The following is a 15,342-nucleotide window of genomic DNA, read 5'->3' as shown; positions in this document are numbered from 1 at the left end:
GAATCTCACAGCTGGAGCCCAAAATCACAGAAATGTAGAATCATAGAATTGTAGAGCTGGAGAATGACATACCATCATGTTTCCCTAGGCTTCAAGTGCAATTATTTGCAGATTTCACAGAACAGAAAGAAGCCAAAAAGCTCCTCCAGCTCTAACACAGGACCCTTCGACTATAGAGTCCAGAGTCCAGACCAACAACAGTGTACTATAAAAGACGGCACACTCTGGGAAAGCAAAGGGCACAGCAATGGCAGGCTACATAATATGGGAAGTCCCAAAAGTGCTTGTAAACAGTCAGTACCACTCATGGCAGAGAGAAAGGAAGCCAGCTCTCCTTGTAGCCTTTTTAGAATTACCCGAGGAAGAGCTTGTGGCTTCTTGAAATGTGCTGGACGTTTAAAGAGGAATTGCATTTCCGATATTTATAACCACCTTTGGGGGGGCATTTCTTTGTGTACATCAAATGGCTCCAGATGACTAAAGCAAGTGAGCCAAGACACGTTTCAGGGGATTATTTTATGTTCCTTGAGATAGTTCCTCAAGTCAGGCAATAGGGATTTATATCAAGCCGGTGCAACTTGCAACCCACCAAGCTGAAACTGCCCACCAGCCATATATTGTGGCTTGCCAGGTGCTTGACAACTTCCTTATTTTTGCAGACCCAGGCAAGCAGCAACACCAGAAGATTTACAGAGCATATTGCACAGCTTGGAAGCTGTGTTTGGACTGGCGGGCCATAGCTTGTGCTGGCCTGATTTATAGCATTTACTGAAACACACACCAATATTCAGATTTTTAGTATTTGATTTAAGAAGCTTTTTAATATGAAATATCTATCAGATCTGAAACAATGCACAGATGCTCCCAAGGACCTTCGTGGGCTTCTCTTGCTTCAGTGAACTGTAAATGTGGTTTATCTGTAATAATGCAAGAGTATCTCAAAAGCAACTATTTTTGTCTAAGCAACTGAACCAGCTTAATTCATCCTGCCAGACCAATGCAATGCTATAAATAAACTACAGTGACTACAGGTGAAAGCAGGTGAAGCTTCTCTGAAGGCAAGAAATATATGGAGTTATATTTTGCTCATCCCAGAAAATGGATAGGCAGTTTTGGCACAGTGTACTGCATCCATACAGCAAATCCCTGAACAGAATTAAGGCAAGAATCGGAAAGGGTGGGGCAGGCATCATTTAAGAAGCAAAACAAAGGGCAGAATTTGAAATCAATCAAGGCATCCCAGAGATTTTACAGAAGTAAAAAGAGAATACTAATCTGCTGTATCAGCCCCTGATGATCATAAATACCTGGGGAGGGGAGAGCAGTAAATTGGTACAAGAACCATATTCAGGGTTGACCAACCCTTCAAAAACTGCATGCCAAAGTCATCTCCAAACATACAAACCACACCCATTTGCAGGCACATAGCTAAGGCTTTCTCTCCCTCCCTCTCTCTCTCTCTCTCTCTCTCACACACACACACAGCTTGCTTGATCAGGTCAATGTCCCTTGTAGTCCAGTATCTTCACAGTAGCCAGCCAGATGCCTGTGGGAGGCCTGAAGCAGGATACAGGCCCAACAGCATCCTACTCACTTGTGACTCCCAGCAACTGGTATTCAGAGTCATGTTGCCTCTGATCGTGGAGGATGAACACACACAGAGGCACACAAAGCTTAAGCCTCTCCAAACAGTACAGCTGAGAGAAGGTGATTTCTCCCATAGCTGGTGGACCACTTCAAACACAACTTGCTGCTCCCTACTATATATACCCGGCACCCCCAACCTTTGGCCCTCCAGATGTTTTGGACTACAATTCCCATCATCCCTGACCACTGGTCCTGTTAACTAGGGATCATGGGAGTTGTAGGCCAAAACATCTGGAGGGCCGCAGGTTGGGGGTGCCTGATATATGCACACAGGATGGTCCCCTCCTTTAAAAAAGAAAAAAGACTGGGATGCAGGACATCCTGCATACCAATGCTTCAGAGTGTCAATCCTAATTTTCCTGTGATTGTTGTGGCATTCATTCAATGGGACCAATTTCTCAGTAAGGTTGTGTTCCTCCTCTGACTTCAGAGAAAAATAGCTTAATGAAACGAATGCCCAAATCACTGGAATGGTGCCCAATCATCATCTACAAATCAATTATGTGCTGGATCAGTGTCTTGCCTTGGGAATGGACTGGGTGAGAGCCAACAAACTGAAGCTCAATCCAGATTAGACTGAGGCACTGTTAGTGGGTGGTTCCCTAGACTGGATGGGTGGGAGATCGCCTGCTCTTGATGGGCTTACAGGTTCATAGCTTGGGAGTGCTCCTGGATCCTTTGCTGTGGCTCGAGGCTCAGGTGGCCTCAGTGGCATGGAGTGCCTTCCGTAAGCTTTGGCTGGTGGCCCAACTACACCCCTATCTGGACAGGGATAGCCAAACGTCTGTTGTCTATGCTCCAGTAACCTCTAGGTTAGATTACTGCAACATGCTATACATAGGGCTGCCTCTGAAGATGGTTCAGAAACTTCAGCTAGTGCAGAATTCAGTGGTCAGGTTGTTCCCTGGGGCAAGATGGTTTGAGCATATTACACCGATCCTGGTCCAGCTGTACTGGCTTGCCAATTAATTTCTGGGCCCAATCCAAAGCTCTGATTTTGACCCATAAAGCCTTAAATGGTTCAGGACCACAATAACTCAAGGACAGCCTCTTCCCAGATGAACTGATCCGGACCGTGTAATCATCATCTGAGTTTGAAAGATGTCAGCATCTTTGTGTCTGGGTGACTTGCCTAAACTAAAACATTTTAAGTAGTGTCACTAGCAGGGTGGATAAAAATCAAGGATTTTTTTAAAAATAAAAAAAAAATGATTTTTTTAAATTTAAATTGATTTTTTTTATTTAAATTGGATTTTTTAAAATAAAATGCTTTTGGAGGAAAAATCTTTCTAAAGATAGTTTTCTATTTAAGTTACATAATAGTCTAAAGGCTATTGTTTTAAGTTTTTCATGTGTGCTAAAACTCAGTCTTAGTTTTGTTTTTTGTTTTTTTAAACCGTTTTTTTAACCACATCAGTTAACAGACATGGATACATATGCTATAATGTTATTGTTTTAGTTAAATAATTGTTTAAATTGTTTTTAAGGAAATGATTATTTTTCTCCTTCCAATAAAGTACCGCAGAAAAGTTGTCCAAATAGAAACAGTTAAATTATTAAATCTCACAATAATTTCATAATTATCTGTCTTACTGACTAGTGATTTAAATCATGATTTAAATTGATTTGATTTAAATCAAATCCACCCTGGTCACTAGGCAGGGGGTTCTGAACACAAAAGTTTGATTTCTTACAACCCCGGAATGTGTATCATGTGGTACCTGTAACAGTACCAGTTCTACAAACCAAAGGTTGTGTGTGTGTGTGTGTGTGTGTGTGTGTGTGTAGCAGTTAGCTACTTTCATAGCTTTATGTATTCCAGACTGGAGAAAGGCTCAAATATAAAAATACAAATTAAGTGACTGAATAAATAAATAAAGTGATCCAGTGTTTCTGTCCTATCATGTTTGGATTTCACGAATTTGCCTCTGCAAACAGTGCCTCAGCTGGAAACAGAGGGCAAGTTGGATCTTTTACCATTGACATTCTAGTTTCTCTCCAGAACATAGTGGTGCTGTTCTTATGCTATCACAGGCATCATTCACACTTAGCTACCAGCTAATACATGTTGTGTGATTTACTGCAAACAATAAATAAAAACATGTCTCAATTACTCTTGCATAATGAAACACAAAATGATATAATGAATCTTCATAATATTTATCTGCTTGCTATATGAGGCTTAATATTAGCTGGTGCGATTTAATGGAGTTTTTAATCGATTAAAGGCTAGAAGCCAGAGGCTTCTCAGAAGAGACAGATGCAAAGAGGTTGAGAGAGAAGTAAAAATGGCTCAACAATTAATTACCAATTATTGCAAAAAGGTTTAATCATATGTATATACCAGCATAGTGCCTTATATTTTAGTACTGTAACAGCAGTTAAAGCTGACCCCTGTCACTGAACCAGTGCTGGTTACGGCAGTTCAGTATCAAGTCAAATATTAGGTCTCAGTCAGAGGTTTAATCATGATCACATCAGTTTCACAACCAGATGGTAAATACAATCATTTGTCTAGTGCATGGGTAGCCACCATGGTGCCCTCCAGATGTTGAACTACAACTCCCAACAGGTCCAGCCAGCACGGTCAATGGTCAGGGGTGACAGGAATTGTAGTCTAACCTCTGGAGGGCACTATGTTCACAACCCCTAGTCTAGTGATAGTACACCATTTCTTTAATCTTTTAAAACTGCAAACCACCTTGGGTGCCTTGGGAAGGAAGATGGCACATAAGTGCAATGAATGAATAAGATATGGAGTATTTTAGCACAGCATGGCAAAATTCTCCTCATCACCTTGCTGTACCTTGTGTTGCCCCTTCCCAACCTTCCCTGGAGGGTTGTGGGATCTTTCTGGGGAGCATGGGCACTGCGGTGACAGAGGAAAATGGTGAGAAAATGGCCTTCCTGCCTTCTACCAGTGGGATGTTCCATTGAGCTCTCTATTGAAGTTGCACAGAAGCAATGTTTCATACAATTATGACCCTGGAGTCTAATGTCTGACAAGGCACTATACTTTTTCCTTTAGACATGAATTTTCTAAAAAAAAATGATGAAGAAGTTGGGGATGGATGATAGTTGTTTCAAAAGTGCTCATATTTAAATCTTTCTTTTTTAAAAAAACAAACAAAACCAATGTATCAAACCATTTTTTAAAAGCCTTTAAAAAACCTGCAGCTGGACTGCGCAAGTATTAGATATAGCAACCCAGCAGCTGGACTACGCAAGTATTAGATACAGCAACCCATTTTCCTTTAGAAAACCAGTGCCCAAAAGTCAGGGCTTATAACAGGCTGCCCTTAGGCATGTACTTTACAAGTTTCTGCAAATGACACTGAATCCAAATTGTACTGAAATCACTTCCCCAGAATTCACAACATATGGTCCATTAAGCAGTAACTGGCACACTGATATTTCAGAGCCACCTTCAATGCTTTCTTCATTTGAAGAGGGCAGGCAGGCGGGTGGGGGGTGGCGGGGGGATGCACATGCTTCTGACACACCAAAAAAGAAAGGGGGAAGAGAGAAGACAGGTCTTCCAAAGTGGCTGAAAAATCTACAACATAACTAATTAGGTTCCAACTTCTAACACAATAGTTGGTGTACTAGGGTCTATTATCAAGTTTATAGCTAAAGGCAGCAGACAATACAACCCTACATTCAATTTAATTACAGCCCATGGCTTTTGCAGCAGTGGCGCATTTCAAAGGGTTTAACCACTCATTTATTTCTAGCCCATACATAAAATAAGTCAGCTCACACTGTCATACAGATTCACCAATTAAAAATGAGCATTTTCTGATCTCTGGGTCTCTGCAAGGAGAACAGTGAGCAAAAAAGGAGCCCTTTTCAACAGCAAAAGCACAGAAGCTTCATTTAATAGGGAAAATGCTTTCAGGCACCTGCAATTCTAGTTTGTGCATTAGGACTTTGATGTTCATATACTGAGGGTAGTGAATTATTTAACTATCTGAGGAGAGGGGTTTTTTTTTGTGAGGTGCTACTTCAGCTCTCCAGTCATAATTTTCTTGCCTCTCCTGATGGCACCCATGCAGACTGATCAAGTCTGGCCAAGACACAAAATATTAAACATTCTCTGGCTCAGTTTTTAATGACTGTTGCATACAGACCACTCAGCTTGAAAACGTAAATGTTTTATTCAAGTATTGTGCAAAGAAATGGACTTAAGAGAGGCATCACATAGGTGAAATGACAAAAGGTTAACAAGGTAGGATATTATACAGGCACTTGTTACCCCAAAAGTATGGGAACGTCTTGCCTTCCTAAGTAACATAAAATTCTGTATTAAAGTCAGTGGGTGGCATTCAAGTCTAGCCCTACTCAGAGTAGACCCATTGAAATTAATGGGCATGATTAACTTAGGGTGATTAATTTCAGTGGGTCTACTTTGAGTAGGACTTAGTTGACTACAACCTGATGTGGTGTAGTGATTTAAGAACATTGGACTAGGACCTGTGAGACCAGGGTTCAAATCCTAAGTGGAAAAAACGGATTGCAGGGCCAGAAAAGCTGGCATGAAAACTCATATAAATTCATGTGTCATGAGTTCATCTCATCCATGCTTCAGTTGCCTCCAGACTGAATTACTGTAATGCTCTCTACATGGGGTTGCATTTGAAACCCAGGAACTGGTCCAAAATCTGGAAGCTGGACTTTTGTCTGGCACTCTAAAGAACTTTGATATTATGTTAGTTCTAGCTTCCTATTTGCTTCTGAGCTTCACTCAAATGACAGTATAGTCTCCAAAGCCCCAAACAAACACTTTCAAACTAGGTTAACTTAAAGAGTACTTAGTCTGATACCGGTTAGAACAAAAGTTCAAATTATTGTCAGAAGCCTTGCACTTGGTGCAATCCTGGGAGAGTTGATGAATGATATTTTCTGTTGTGACAACATGATTTTGGACTGCTCTCCCAACTGAAGTTCAACAGCTTCCCTCTTTGTGCATCTTTCACCAGAAATAGAAGGTGCTTCTTATTCCACTGGTTTTCAATACGCAACACATACATTTTATTGCTGCCAGATTTAATGTATAACATCTTTAACCCTTGCTACTTGTGGTTAGGCTCTTGCTTTGTTGGTTTCGTATTGCTTTTAGACATTGTTTGTTAACTGTGCTTATTATATTATATTATATTATATTATATTATATTATATTACAATCATGTTGTTTGCCTCTCTTGGTAGAAAACCAGAAGATAAATATTAACAACTTAGGCTCAGGTGTCACAGCCATCTCAGCAGGTGGCAGCCACAGAAAAAGAGCATCTTTGTGTGGACTATCAGCTACATCAGCAAGCAACAAAGCAGGCATCGGAATCTACTGTCAGGTGTGGGGTTCAGCCGATTTGACTTTTGATAGGCCACTGACTAAAGCTGAATCCTGTCTATACCAGTGGATGTCTACAGTTGCTTCACCCCTGACACAGCTTAATGTCAGCACAGGGCAGCTGTCTCCCAGAGGCTACCATGGGCGGATGTGATTATGGTATGCTTATTTGCATTCAAATCATCTGACTATCAGAATGACTAATAGCATATTTAAGAACAGGACACAAAACCCTCAGCCAGATAGTGCAAGGTGCTACTGTATGTCATTTTTAATAATTACTGTAATCATTTGTCTTTCTTTATCTATATTGAATTCCTTTGATGTAGTGGTCTTGTCTTGAGCAATCTCCAGGTCCACAGTGATAAACAAATGAAGTTGAATAATTAACCCAAAGATATTCATTACCTCAGTCACACCAACTCTCCTTCCTTATATACACAACACAGCATGGTTAAGCCCTGGTCTCACTCTCTGACAACCCAGTCTTATGCTCTCTCTAACTGCTAGAGGACCAGCAGCTACGAATGAATAGTAATCCATGCAGTACCCTTTGTATCCAAATACATCTAAGCTACAACAGAAACAGGCATCTCATGTTCCCATTACAGCCCTGACTAATGTCAATCTAGTCTCTTACGATAATTTCTAAACTTTAATAAGTAAACTCAAAAAGGACTAATTAGATACCTCTTAATAGCTGCTGCACTGCACTATTAGAGATCTTGATCATTTATGGAAAATGAATACACAAGTATGCAACAGACAATTTAAAAACCTCATTCATCAGTCCCAACTATGTTATTGCATCACTGTAGCGCTTCAGAAGCAAAAAGACTGAAGTCAAGGTCATGGAGGCTCAGCCACGTATGATTAAAATACTATAATGCCTCCTGTGTCTGCTACCTAAAGCGATAGCTGGATCAAAGGAACATTTAGCATGCCTTCTCCTCATTTCATTGCTGCATCCTACAATGCCCCTGTATCTCATACACTAAAAGATATCTCCATAGAACAAGAAAAGATATCTTAGTATGAAAGAGAAAGGTGGATGTAGTAACAGTTATCAAAATCTTGAACTTGGCATTCCTGAAATACCAGTACATTTACATCTGGTAGCTACTGGCACATTAAGTTATCTGAATATGTTTATGTCAGTACCTTATGCAGCAAACGTAACTGAAATGTTTCCTGTGTCTAGCTGTGAACAAAAAGTCACCCACATTTTACATGTTTGCTCTGGATATCTCCAGTATTATACTGGTACACACAGAGTAAGTGTGGATACACCCTTAATTACACATATGATCCAAGAAGTCAAATGCACACACATATAAAACACACACATGCTTTCCTGTTCTCAAAGAATGGTCTCAAACAGTTACATGACAAAAACCAAAAGTTTTAGGCCTGACTAGATGAGAAGCCATCTGCAGACCCAAGTATACCACTTTTAGCTCCATGGAGGAAGGGTAGGATAGAAGCATAACCAGCAGCATATTCTATGAGCAAAGGAATGTACAACCTGAGCAATCCTTGCACAGTGTGTTTTCATTCACAAAAGAGAACAGGAAGCCTTCATATGCAAATGTGGGGGTCATGCCCACTGTCGTATCATAGTGGCTGGTCACTGGATTCAAAGGAATATATATTTCATTTCATACATCAGAGCCTAGGCATACTTAGTGTCAGGATGCCAATATTACAAATTATAAGAGCACCAAATATGTTCATCAAGTAACTCTAGGTGAAGCCTTAACTTTCTTGATTTCAGGGAGATCAATACTTTACCTCTAGTCTTCACCTTAAACTAGAGTGCACCATTTATTTTTAGACTCGTATTACTGGCAGCGTGTACATCTTTATAATACTGAGAGTCAATAAAACTATCAGTCTATGACCTTCAAGACCTTGAAGCTATCATGAAAGCAGCAATATTTGTCAGCCATGGAATTCAGTGGCATACCACTTGATGAAGTCAACTCAGTAATGACCTGGAAAGTCTATGTTTATAATTAAGCAATAACTATTGTGGGTCAAGTCATTTCCTCTAGATTAATGGCCAGCTACAACATTTGATGGCTCAAGGTAGTGCTTTGGGCTTATTCACCCAGCCATCCATTTCTTCAAACAACTCTACGACTTTATCATTATGGCTATTTTCATTTTAAGAGACAGCAGTGAAAGACTCTTAGAGTGCAACCCTAGCCATGTATGTTCAGAAGTAAGCCCTACTGAAATCATGTTTACACAGAAGTAAGTCCTACTGCTTACTCCCAGGTACATGGGGTTAGGATTGCAGACTAAATTTATTTTCCCATATTTCAAATGCTTTCGGGGCCAGCCATGAAAAAAAGGGATGGGAATTCTGCAATTGTTTGGAAAATAATAACTGCAGATAGAACGGTTAATAGACACAGCCTATTGAAATTGTTTCTTTTGCTTTTAAAAAAATCACACTCTTAATGCACAAAGGAAATGAAAATATTTATCCCCACACCAGTCCTGTGTAGAAATGAATGGACAGTCAATTACCCTACCTAATCCTAATCTAGAACACCCCCAAACACACATAAAATAGAGGATTACTATTAAAGTACATTTCAACATCTTCCCATCTCACTGAATGCTCATTTCTTGGGGGGAAAATATAAACACAGAAACAACAGATGTCTTTATTCTATCTACCACATATACAATTTCATGAGCAGTCTGACTTTTCCTCTTATCTGAATGAAATGTCTGATTTAGCAGTCAGCAGCATTTAAAACAACTAAAAAACTAAGTTCACCTTAGGTAAGCTTCTTACTTATGCAGTTCAGGGAACACAATTATAAATTATTGGTTAAAGGGGCTTTATAAATTATGTGGTAAAAGTGATGCGCAGCTTAACGAGCAGTTCCTCTTACTAACTGCAGTAACATACGGTGGTGAACTACTACACTTGCATACAAATATACTTCTTTTAAGATGGATTGTCTTTTTTAATTTCTTGCCCACAGACATGCAACATAAGAACACAACTCTGAAAGACGTTTTCAACCATCCATCCCAACTTTTGGTAATCTCATGCCGACTATATATAAAATGTAGTTTCTTTCATCAACAAGCTAGAATAAAAACATTATCCACACATCAGCAGATCTCTAGTCATTCACAGCCATAAGATACACGCAGCAGGAGACCAAAGTACAATACTCTACTCAAGTGGCCCCAAACTCCAAACAGTAAAGAGAGGTCACATGTATTTTACAGAAGACAGATGCTGATGCAGCCATTCACAAAAAGGCCCATTCTTCAATTAGCCTTCAGGCTGGCTGATTAGCTGGCAAACTCCTCTGAAAGGGTCAGTTTGTACAAAACTGGTATTTCCACTTTGGAAATTGCTCAGGCATGTCATATACCTGTACCCACAGAATAGAGCTCTTTCAAAGCTTAGACTGAATTCATTGTTAATGCTGGAGACCAGACCATCAGGAGGTTTAAGAGTCAATTGCAGCAGCTTGTAATAACATTGTTGACTCAAATGTATTTTATAGGATGCTTTTTTTTACAGCGAGGATCCTTATACAGTATAGTGACAATAGGGGAAGTGACATAATATGTGATTAAGATCCAATTACTCATACAGTAACTGGTTTTCAAAAAAAATACCTATGCCCCAATTTAACAAGGCAGAAGGAGTGGACATGTGAAATCAATTTTACGGAGTGGGGAGTGACTTCTGAAATCTGAAGCCTTCCAGCTCCCATTGCTGATGAGGACTTAAGCTACTTAGATTGTCAAGGATTACAAACATTTAAACAAGGTCTCAGAAACTTTTTAAATTACTTTTGACTCACTTTCCGAAAGTCTGACCCCACTTAGGTTCTCCAGCAGCTAAATTCTGTCCTTTGGTATATAGTGGATGGGGGCTGAATGTAATTTAAAAAATGCTTCTCCTCCAGATTTCCCTGATAGCATAGTAGAAGGGACCCTGAGGATCATCTAGCACAACCCCCCGGAATGCAGGAATATGCAGCTGTCCAAACCTGCAACCTTGGTGTTGTCAGCACCGTGATCTAACCAACTGAGCTATCCAAGTCAGGACAGTTATTGACCCAAGCAGAGGTGGGGGAAACCAGGAAAGTTTTCCCCAAATCACCTCTCCTCCAGATTCCCCATGGGCCAAAGCTAAAAGTCAGGACAGTTATTGTCTCAAGTTTCCAAACTTGCCCTAAGATAGCTTCCTCGGAATCTAAACTCTGGAGGAGGCTGCCTGCAGTGGGCCGCAACATGCACCTGCCTTTTGGCCTGGAATTCCTTGAAGTTGACAGGAGGAGTTGGGAAAAGTAAAAGGTGTGTATGGGGGGAGGGGGGGATAAAGTTTTTTCTCTTCTTTCCTTTTTTTGTTACCTGTGTGGGGGAAACCATAGCAGGTGACATGACAGTGGGAGAGTTGGTGCTTCTGTGCCCATTGGCCTCGGGGATGAGGAGTGGCAAGGGGTCGTGTTTCACTGAGACCACCACCACAGACGCCGCCGCCGCGTCCAGGGGCTCGGCCGGCCTCAGGCAGAGTCTTTTGGGGGACGAGGAGGGGCCGCAGGCGTCGCCCCCCGCCGCGGCCCCGCCCCCCGCCGCGTACATCGCCTCATAGAGGGAGCGCTTGGCGGGAACGACGACGGCCGCCGCTTCGGCCTTGACGCCGGCGAGGTCGTCGCCGTCTTTGGGGAGGACGTAGGCGCCGTTGTTGGCGGGCGGCGGCGGCGGCGGCGGGGCGCGGGCCCTGCCGTTGAGGTGGGCGTAGCAGCCCCCTCCGGCCGCCGCGGCGCCCGAGGGCAGCTTGGTGCCGATGCCGGCGATGCTGTTGAGGGTGGCGATGGAGACGGCGCCGATGCAGTGGTTGGTGTAGGTCTTGGAGAGCTTGGCGGCCTTGGAGAGCATCTGCATGCGGGTGCCCAGCAGGTTCTTGCCGATGGCCTTGTTCTCGTACCAGGTGACGTCGCCCTCGCTGCAGTGGTCCCGCGGGCGCTGGAAGAAGGCCTTGCAGAGCGGGTTGCGCTTGGCCAAGTACTTGACGAAGCTGGCGTAGGGGCAGAACTCCGTGCCCGTCTCGTACATGCGCGGCAGGTTCTCCTCGTCGCTGCTCTCGGCGCGCTTTTTGCTCCACGACGACGAGCGCGACTTGTGGTAAGGCCCCAGGGCCTTGAAGTAGACGAACTTGCGGCCGTCCTCGTCCATGGCCAGCCCGAAGGAGTCCTCCTCCAGCTCGCGCTGGTTCTCGCGCCCGCGCGTGCAGAAGTACATGCAGGTCTCGAACCAGACCTTGTTGAGGAGCCCGAAGGGGCTCTGCGTGCTGAACACGCTGCAGGTGTACAGCTTGCGCAGGTCGGCGCGCGTGATGGCCTGCTTCTGCACCACCGGCCCGGCGCCCTGCTCCTCCAGCTTGCGGATGACGGCGGCCAGCGTCAGGTTGGCGGCGCGCAGCTCGGGGTCCTTGGTGAGGTCCAGGGTGCGGCAGTAAGGCGGCTCGTTGAGGTAGCGGTTGAGCGAGCTGCGGATGCTGATGAGCGACGACTTGGAGTACAGCTGCCCGCTCTTGGAGCGCGCCTCGGCGTAGAAGGAGCGCAGCACCCGGCACAGCGCCCCCTTGTCCATGGTCTCGAAGTCCGGGCTCTGCGCCTTCTCGCTCAGGTACTCGCGGAAGATGCGCACCGCGTAGCGGGTGGCCAGCCGCGTGTTCTCGCTCAGGCGGGCCCGCTCGGGGCGCTGCAGCAGCAGCTCCGCCTCCGGGTCCGAGTCGTCGGCGGGGCCCGCGGCGGGCGCCTGGCCGGCCAGGGAAGCGGCGGCGGCGGAGGCAGCGCCGCGGGCGCTCACGGGCACCGAGGGGGCGCCCCCCGCCGAAGCCCCGACGCCGCCGCTGCTGCCGCCGCCGCCAACTCCCCGGACGCCTCCCAGGCGGCCCCGGACGCCGCAGACGGCCGCCGCCGCCGCCGAGTCCAGCAGCACTCCGGTGCCCTGGTCCATACGGATCATATGGCCCGGCTCCTCCGAGACGGCCCACTCCAGCCCCATCATCATCATCTCCTCCTCCTCCTCCTCCTCCTCTTCCTCGTCGTCGTCCAGCAGCAGGATCCCTTCCTCGGCTCCCTCCTCGTCCCCCGTTATCTGCACCTCCTGGATCTCATCCTCGTCCTCCCCGTCCTCGTCCTCCCCAGCGCTGCAATAGTGGAGGGGCCGGTGGGGGCCGCCCCGGCCGGGCTGCCGGTCCCCCGCATTGTTCTCCCCGCCGCCGCCGCCACCTGCACCGCCGCCCCCTCCTCCTGCGCCGCCGCCGCCGCCCCCGGTGCTCCAGTCTCCGCCGGCGCCGCCGCTGCCAGGCATTCTCGCCATATTGCCGTCTCCCTGCCAGTCCTCGGGCAGGGCGCATGCGCTATATTGGACCGCAGCGCTGGAGAGCTTTTGTGTTTAATGACCTTCAGCTACCGGGAGGCAAAGCTGGGCTCTTAAAGGGGCCGCGCGCTCCCAGTGGTTGTGGCTGATGTGCGAGGAATGGAGTGGGGAAGCAGGACTGGAGAGGATGAGAGGACGGGGAAGAACTAGGGAGAGACCGACCGAGGGGGAGACTCGCCACCGAACAAGGCGCAGCAGCAGCAGCAGCTTGGAAGCCTTCCATCGCCCAGCGTTGCGCTTCGCGCGAGGCGATCGCCATGCAAAGGGTTACTTTATATCGGCCCGTGCATGCACCCGGGAGAAGGGGAGGCTGGGACTGACAGATCCACTCACCCAGCCTCAGCGCGCGGTGCCAGCTGCTGTCCGCTAAGTGATGCCCGAAGAGCAGCCCGGCAGCCCCCACATTCTCATGGCTTACGCGGGGAAGGGGCGATTTACCCCACCACCACCCACTGGCGGTGTCCACTGGAGGGGTGGGGTGGGGGTCAGAAGTAGGGAGGGGGAGCGCAGCTGCAGTAACAGCGGCAGGTGAGATCGGAACGAGGGGGGGGGGGGGCAGCAGGCGGCTTTTCGCACAAGGCAGCTCCTCCCTACGGATTCCTGGCAGCCAAGCGCGGAAACGCGGCGGAGGCAGCAGCAGCAACAGCAGCTCGGAGTTGACTCCGGTAGAGGAGAAACTTCTCGGATCGTCTGCACTTCTCGGCGGCTCTCCCTCCTTCCCACCCCTCCCTCTTCCTCTCCCCGGCCATCCCACCTACCACCCCCCACCCCCACGCCGCCGCTCCATCCAAAAGAGGGAAGGGGGGGGGAGAGAGAGAGAAAGAGGCCACTCTGGCTGCATACCAGGCGCGTCGATCTCACGGCGAAGGCATCGAGCAGGCTCCTCCAGCCAGCTAGCCAGCCAGACACGTTAGGCTGCGGCTGGGATCGGAGAGGGCGAAGCTGGCGGGGAGGCAGCTGACTAGTCCGGAAAGAGCGAAAGCGAGCGAGAGAGAGACCGAGCAGGGGAGCCGGAGCGGGTCCCAGGAGTGCCCTTCGCCGCCGCCGCCGCTGCAGATCTTAGGGGGGCGATGTGGGGAGCCTGCGAGTGGTGCCGGGCCGGCTGTGTACCAAAGAAGGAAGCCCGCTTGTTTCCTGCCTGGCGCTAATAAGCCGAAGGAAGCCAGCAGCGAGGAGCACAGAGGAAGCCGCCAGGGCTAGTAAAACCCACACAGTCCGCAGCCAAGAGGCAAATCCAGAGCTATTCCCAGCCTGCGGGGACAGGCAGCTGCAACACTCGCGCGCTCACACACACACACACACACAGAGAGAGAGAGAGAGAGAGAGAGAGAGAGAGAGAACAGGGGGGAGAGAGGGAGAGAGAGAAGGCACAGCCTAGCCCTGCAGAGCTCAGCCATCAACATTTCTCTTTCTCACATACACGCACAGATCCACCTCCCCCCTTCTGGCTTCCCGCAATCCTCGAACCATTTGTAGGTTTTCCAGCAGGCATCTTTTCCTCTTCCCCCCTCTCTCTCTCCTCGCCGCTACCGCACCCCCGGGGCAATACGGGACTTTGCAAGCCCCGGCGCTGCCAAAAGCCGCCCTCAAGTTGAGTAGCCGCTGGAATCCCGTTACCGATTCACACGCACAGCCGCGCTACAGTTCATTTCCGCCTGCACTTCCAGCTGCCGCAAACCCGTCCCTAACTTTAAGCGGTTGTTGCGCGGCAGCGGCGCCCTCGATCTTAAGCATTTTGCCGCTTTTATTTCAAAAAGAGAGGATGGGACACGGGGCAGCGGGGGGAGGGGGGGTTTGGCAGTCACGACACCCACTACGAAAGGGAGATGTTTCTAAGGCGGGTTTTAGCTAGGGGCGGCCAGACAGTTCTGGGCTGGGGGGGGGGGGAGAAGCACGTCTGAACTTGCCCAGGC

At 47.0% G+C, this 15,342-nt stretch overlaps 1 protein-coding gene across 7 annotated transcripts in view; it reads right to left on the bottom strand.

Annotated features, from left to right (window-relative positions):
- KCTD1 (potassium channel tetramerization domain containing 1) overlaps positions 1-15,015 on the bottom strand; it is a 51,083-nt gene extending 36,068 nt beyond the window's left edge. For 2 of the 7 annotated variants that reach the window (XM_081014438.1, XM_081014439.1), the window contains exon 1: positions 14,273-15,013. Coding sequence is in view for 1 of the 7 variants with exons in the window: in XM_081014435.1 (XP_080870561.1) it covers positions 11,393-11,623 (231 nt within the window). In the remaining 6 variants the exon portion in view is untranslated. Of the gene's footprint in view, positions 1-11,392; positions 11,686-13,762; positions 14,162-14,272 lie in introns of those variants that run through there. The other 5 variants (XM_081014437.1, XM_081014440.1, XM_081014442.1 and 2 more) reach the window with 4 other exon arrangements.
- Between the last annotated feature and the right edge of the window lie 327 nt (positions 15,016-15,342).

This window comes from Podarcis pityusensis, assembly GCF_964106645.2.
Source record: "Podarcis pityusensis genome assembly, chromosome: 7".
Taxonomy (NCBI): domain Eukaryota; kingdom Metazoa; phylum Chordata; class Lepidosauria; order Squamata; family Lacertidae; genus Podarcis; species Podarcis pityusensis.
The sequence above is the reverse complement of the archived record's forward strand: the minus strand, read 5'-3'. Positions and strand labels throughout refer to the sequence as shown.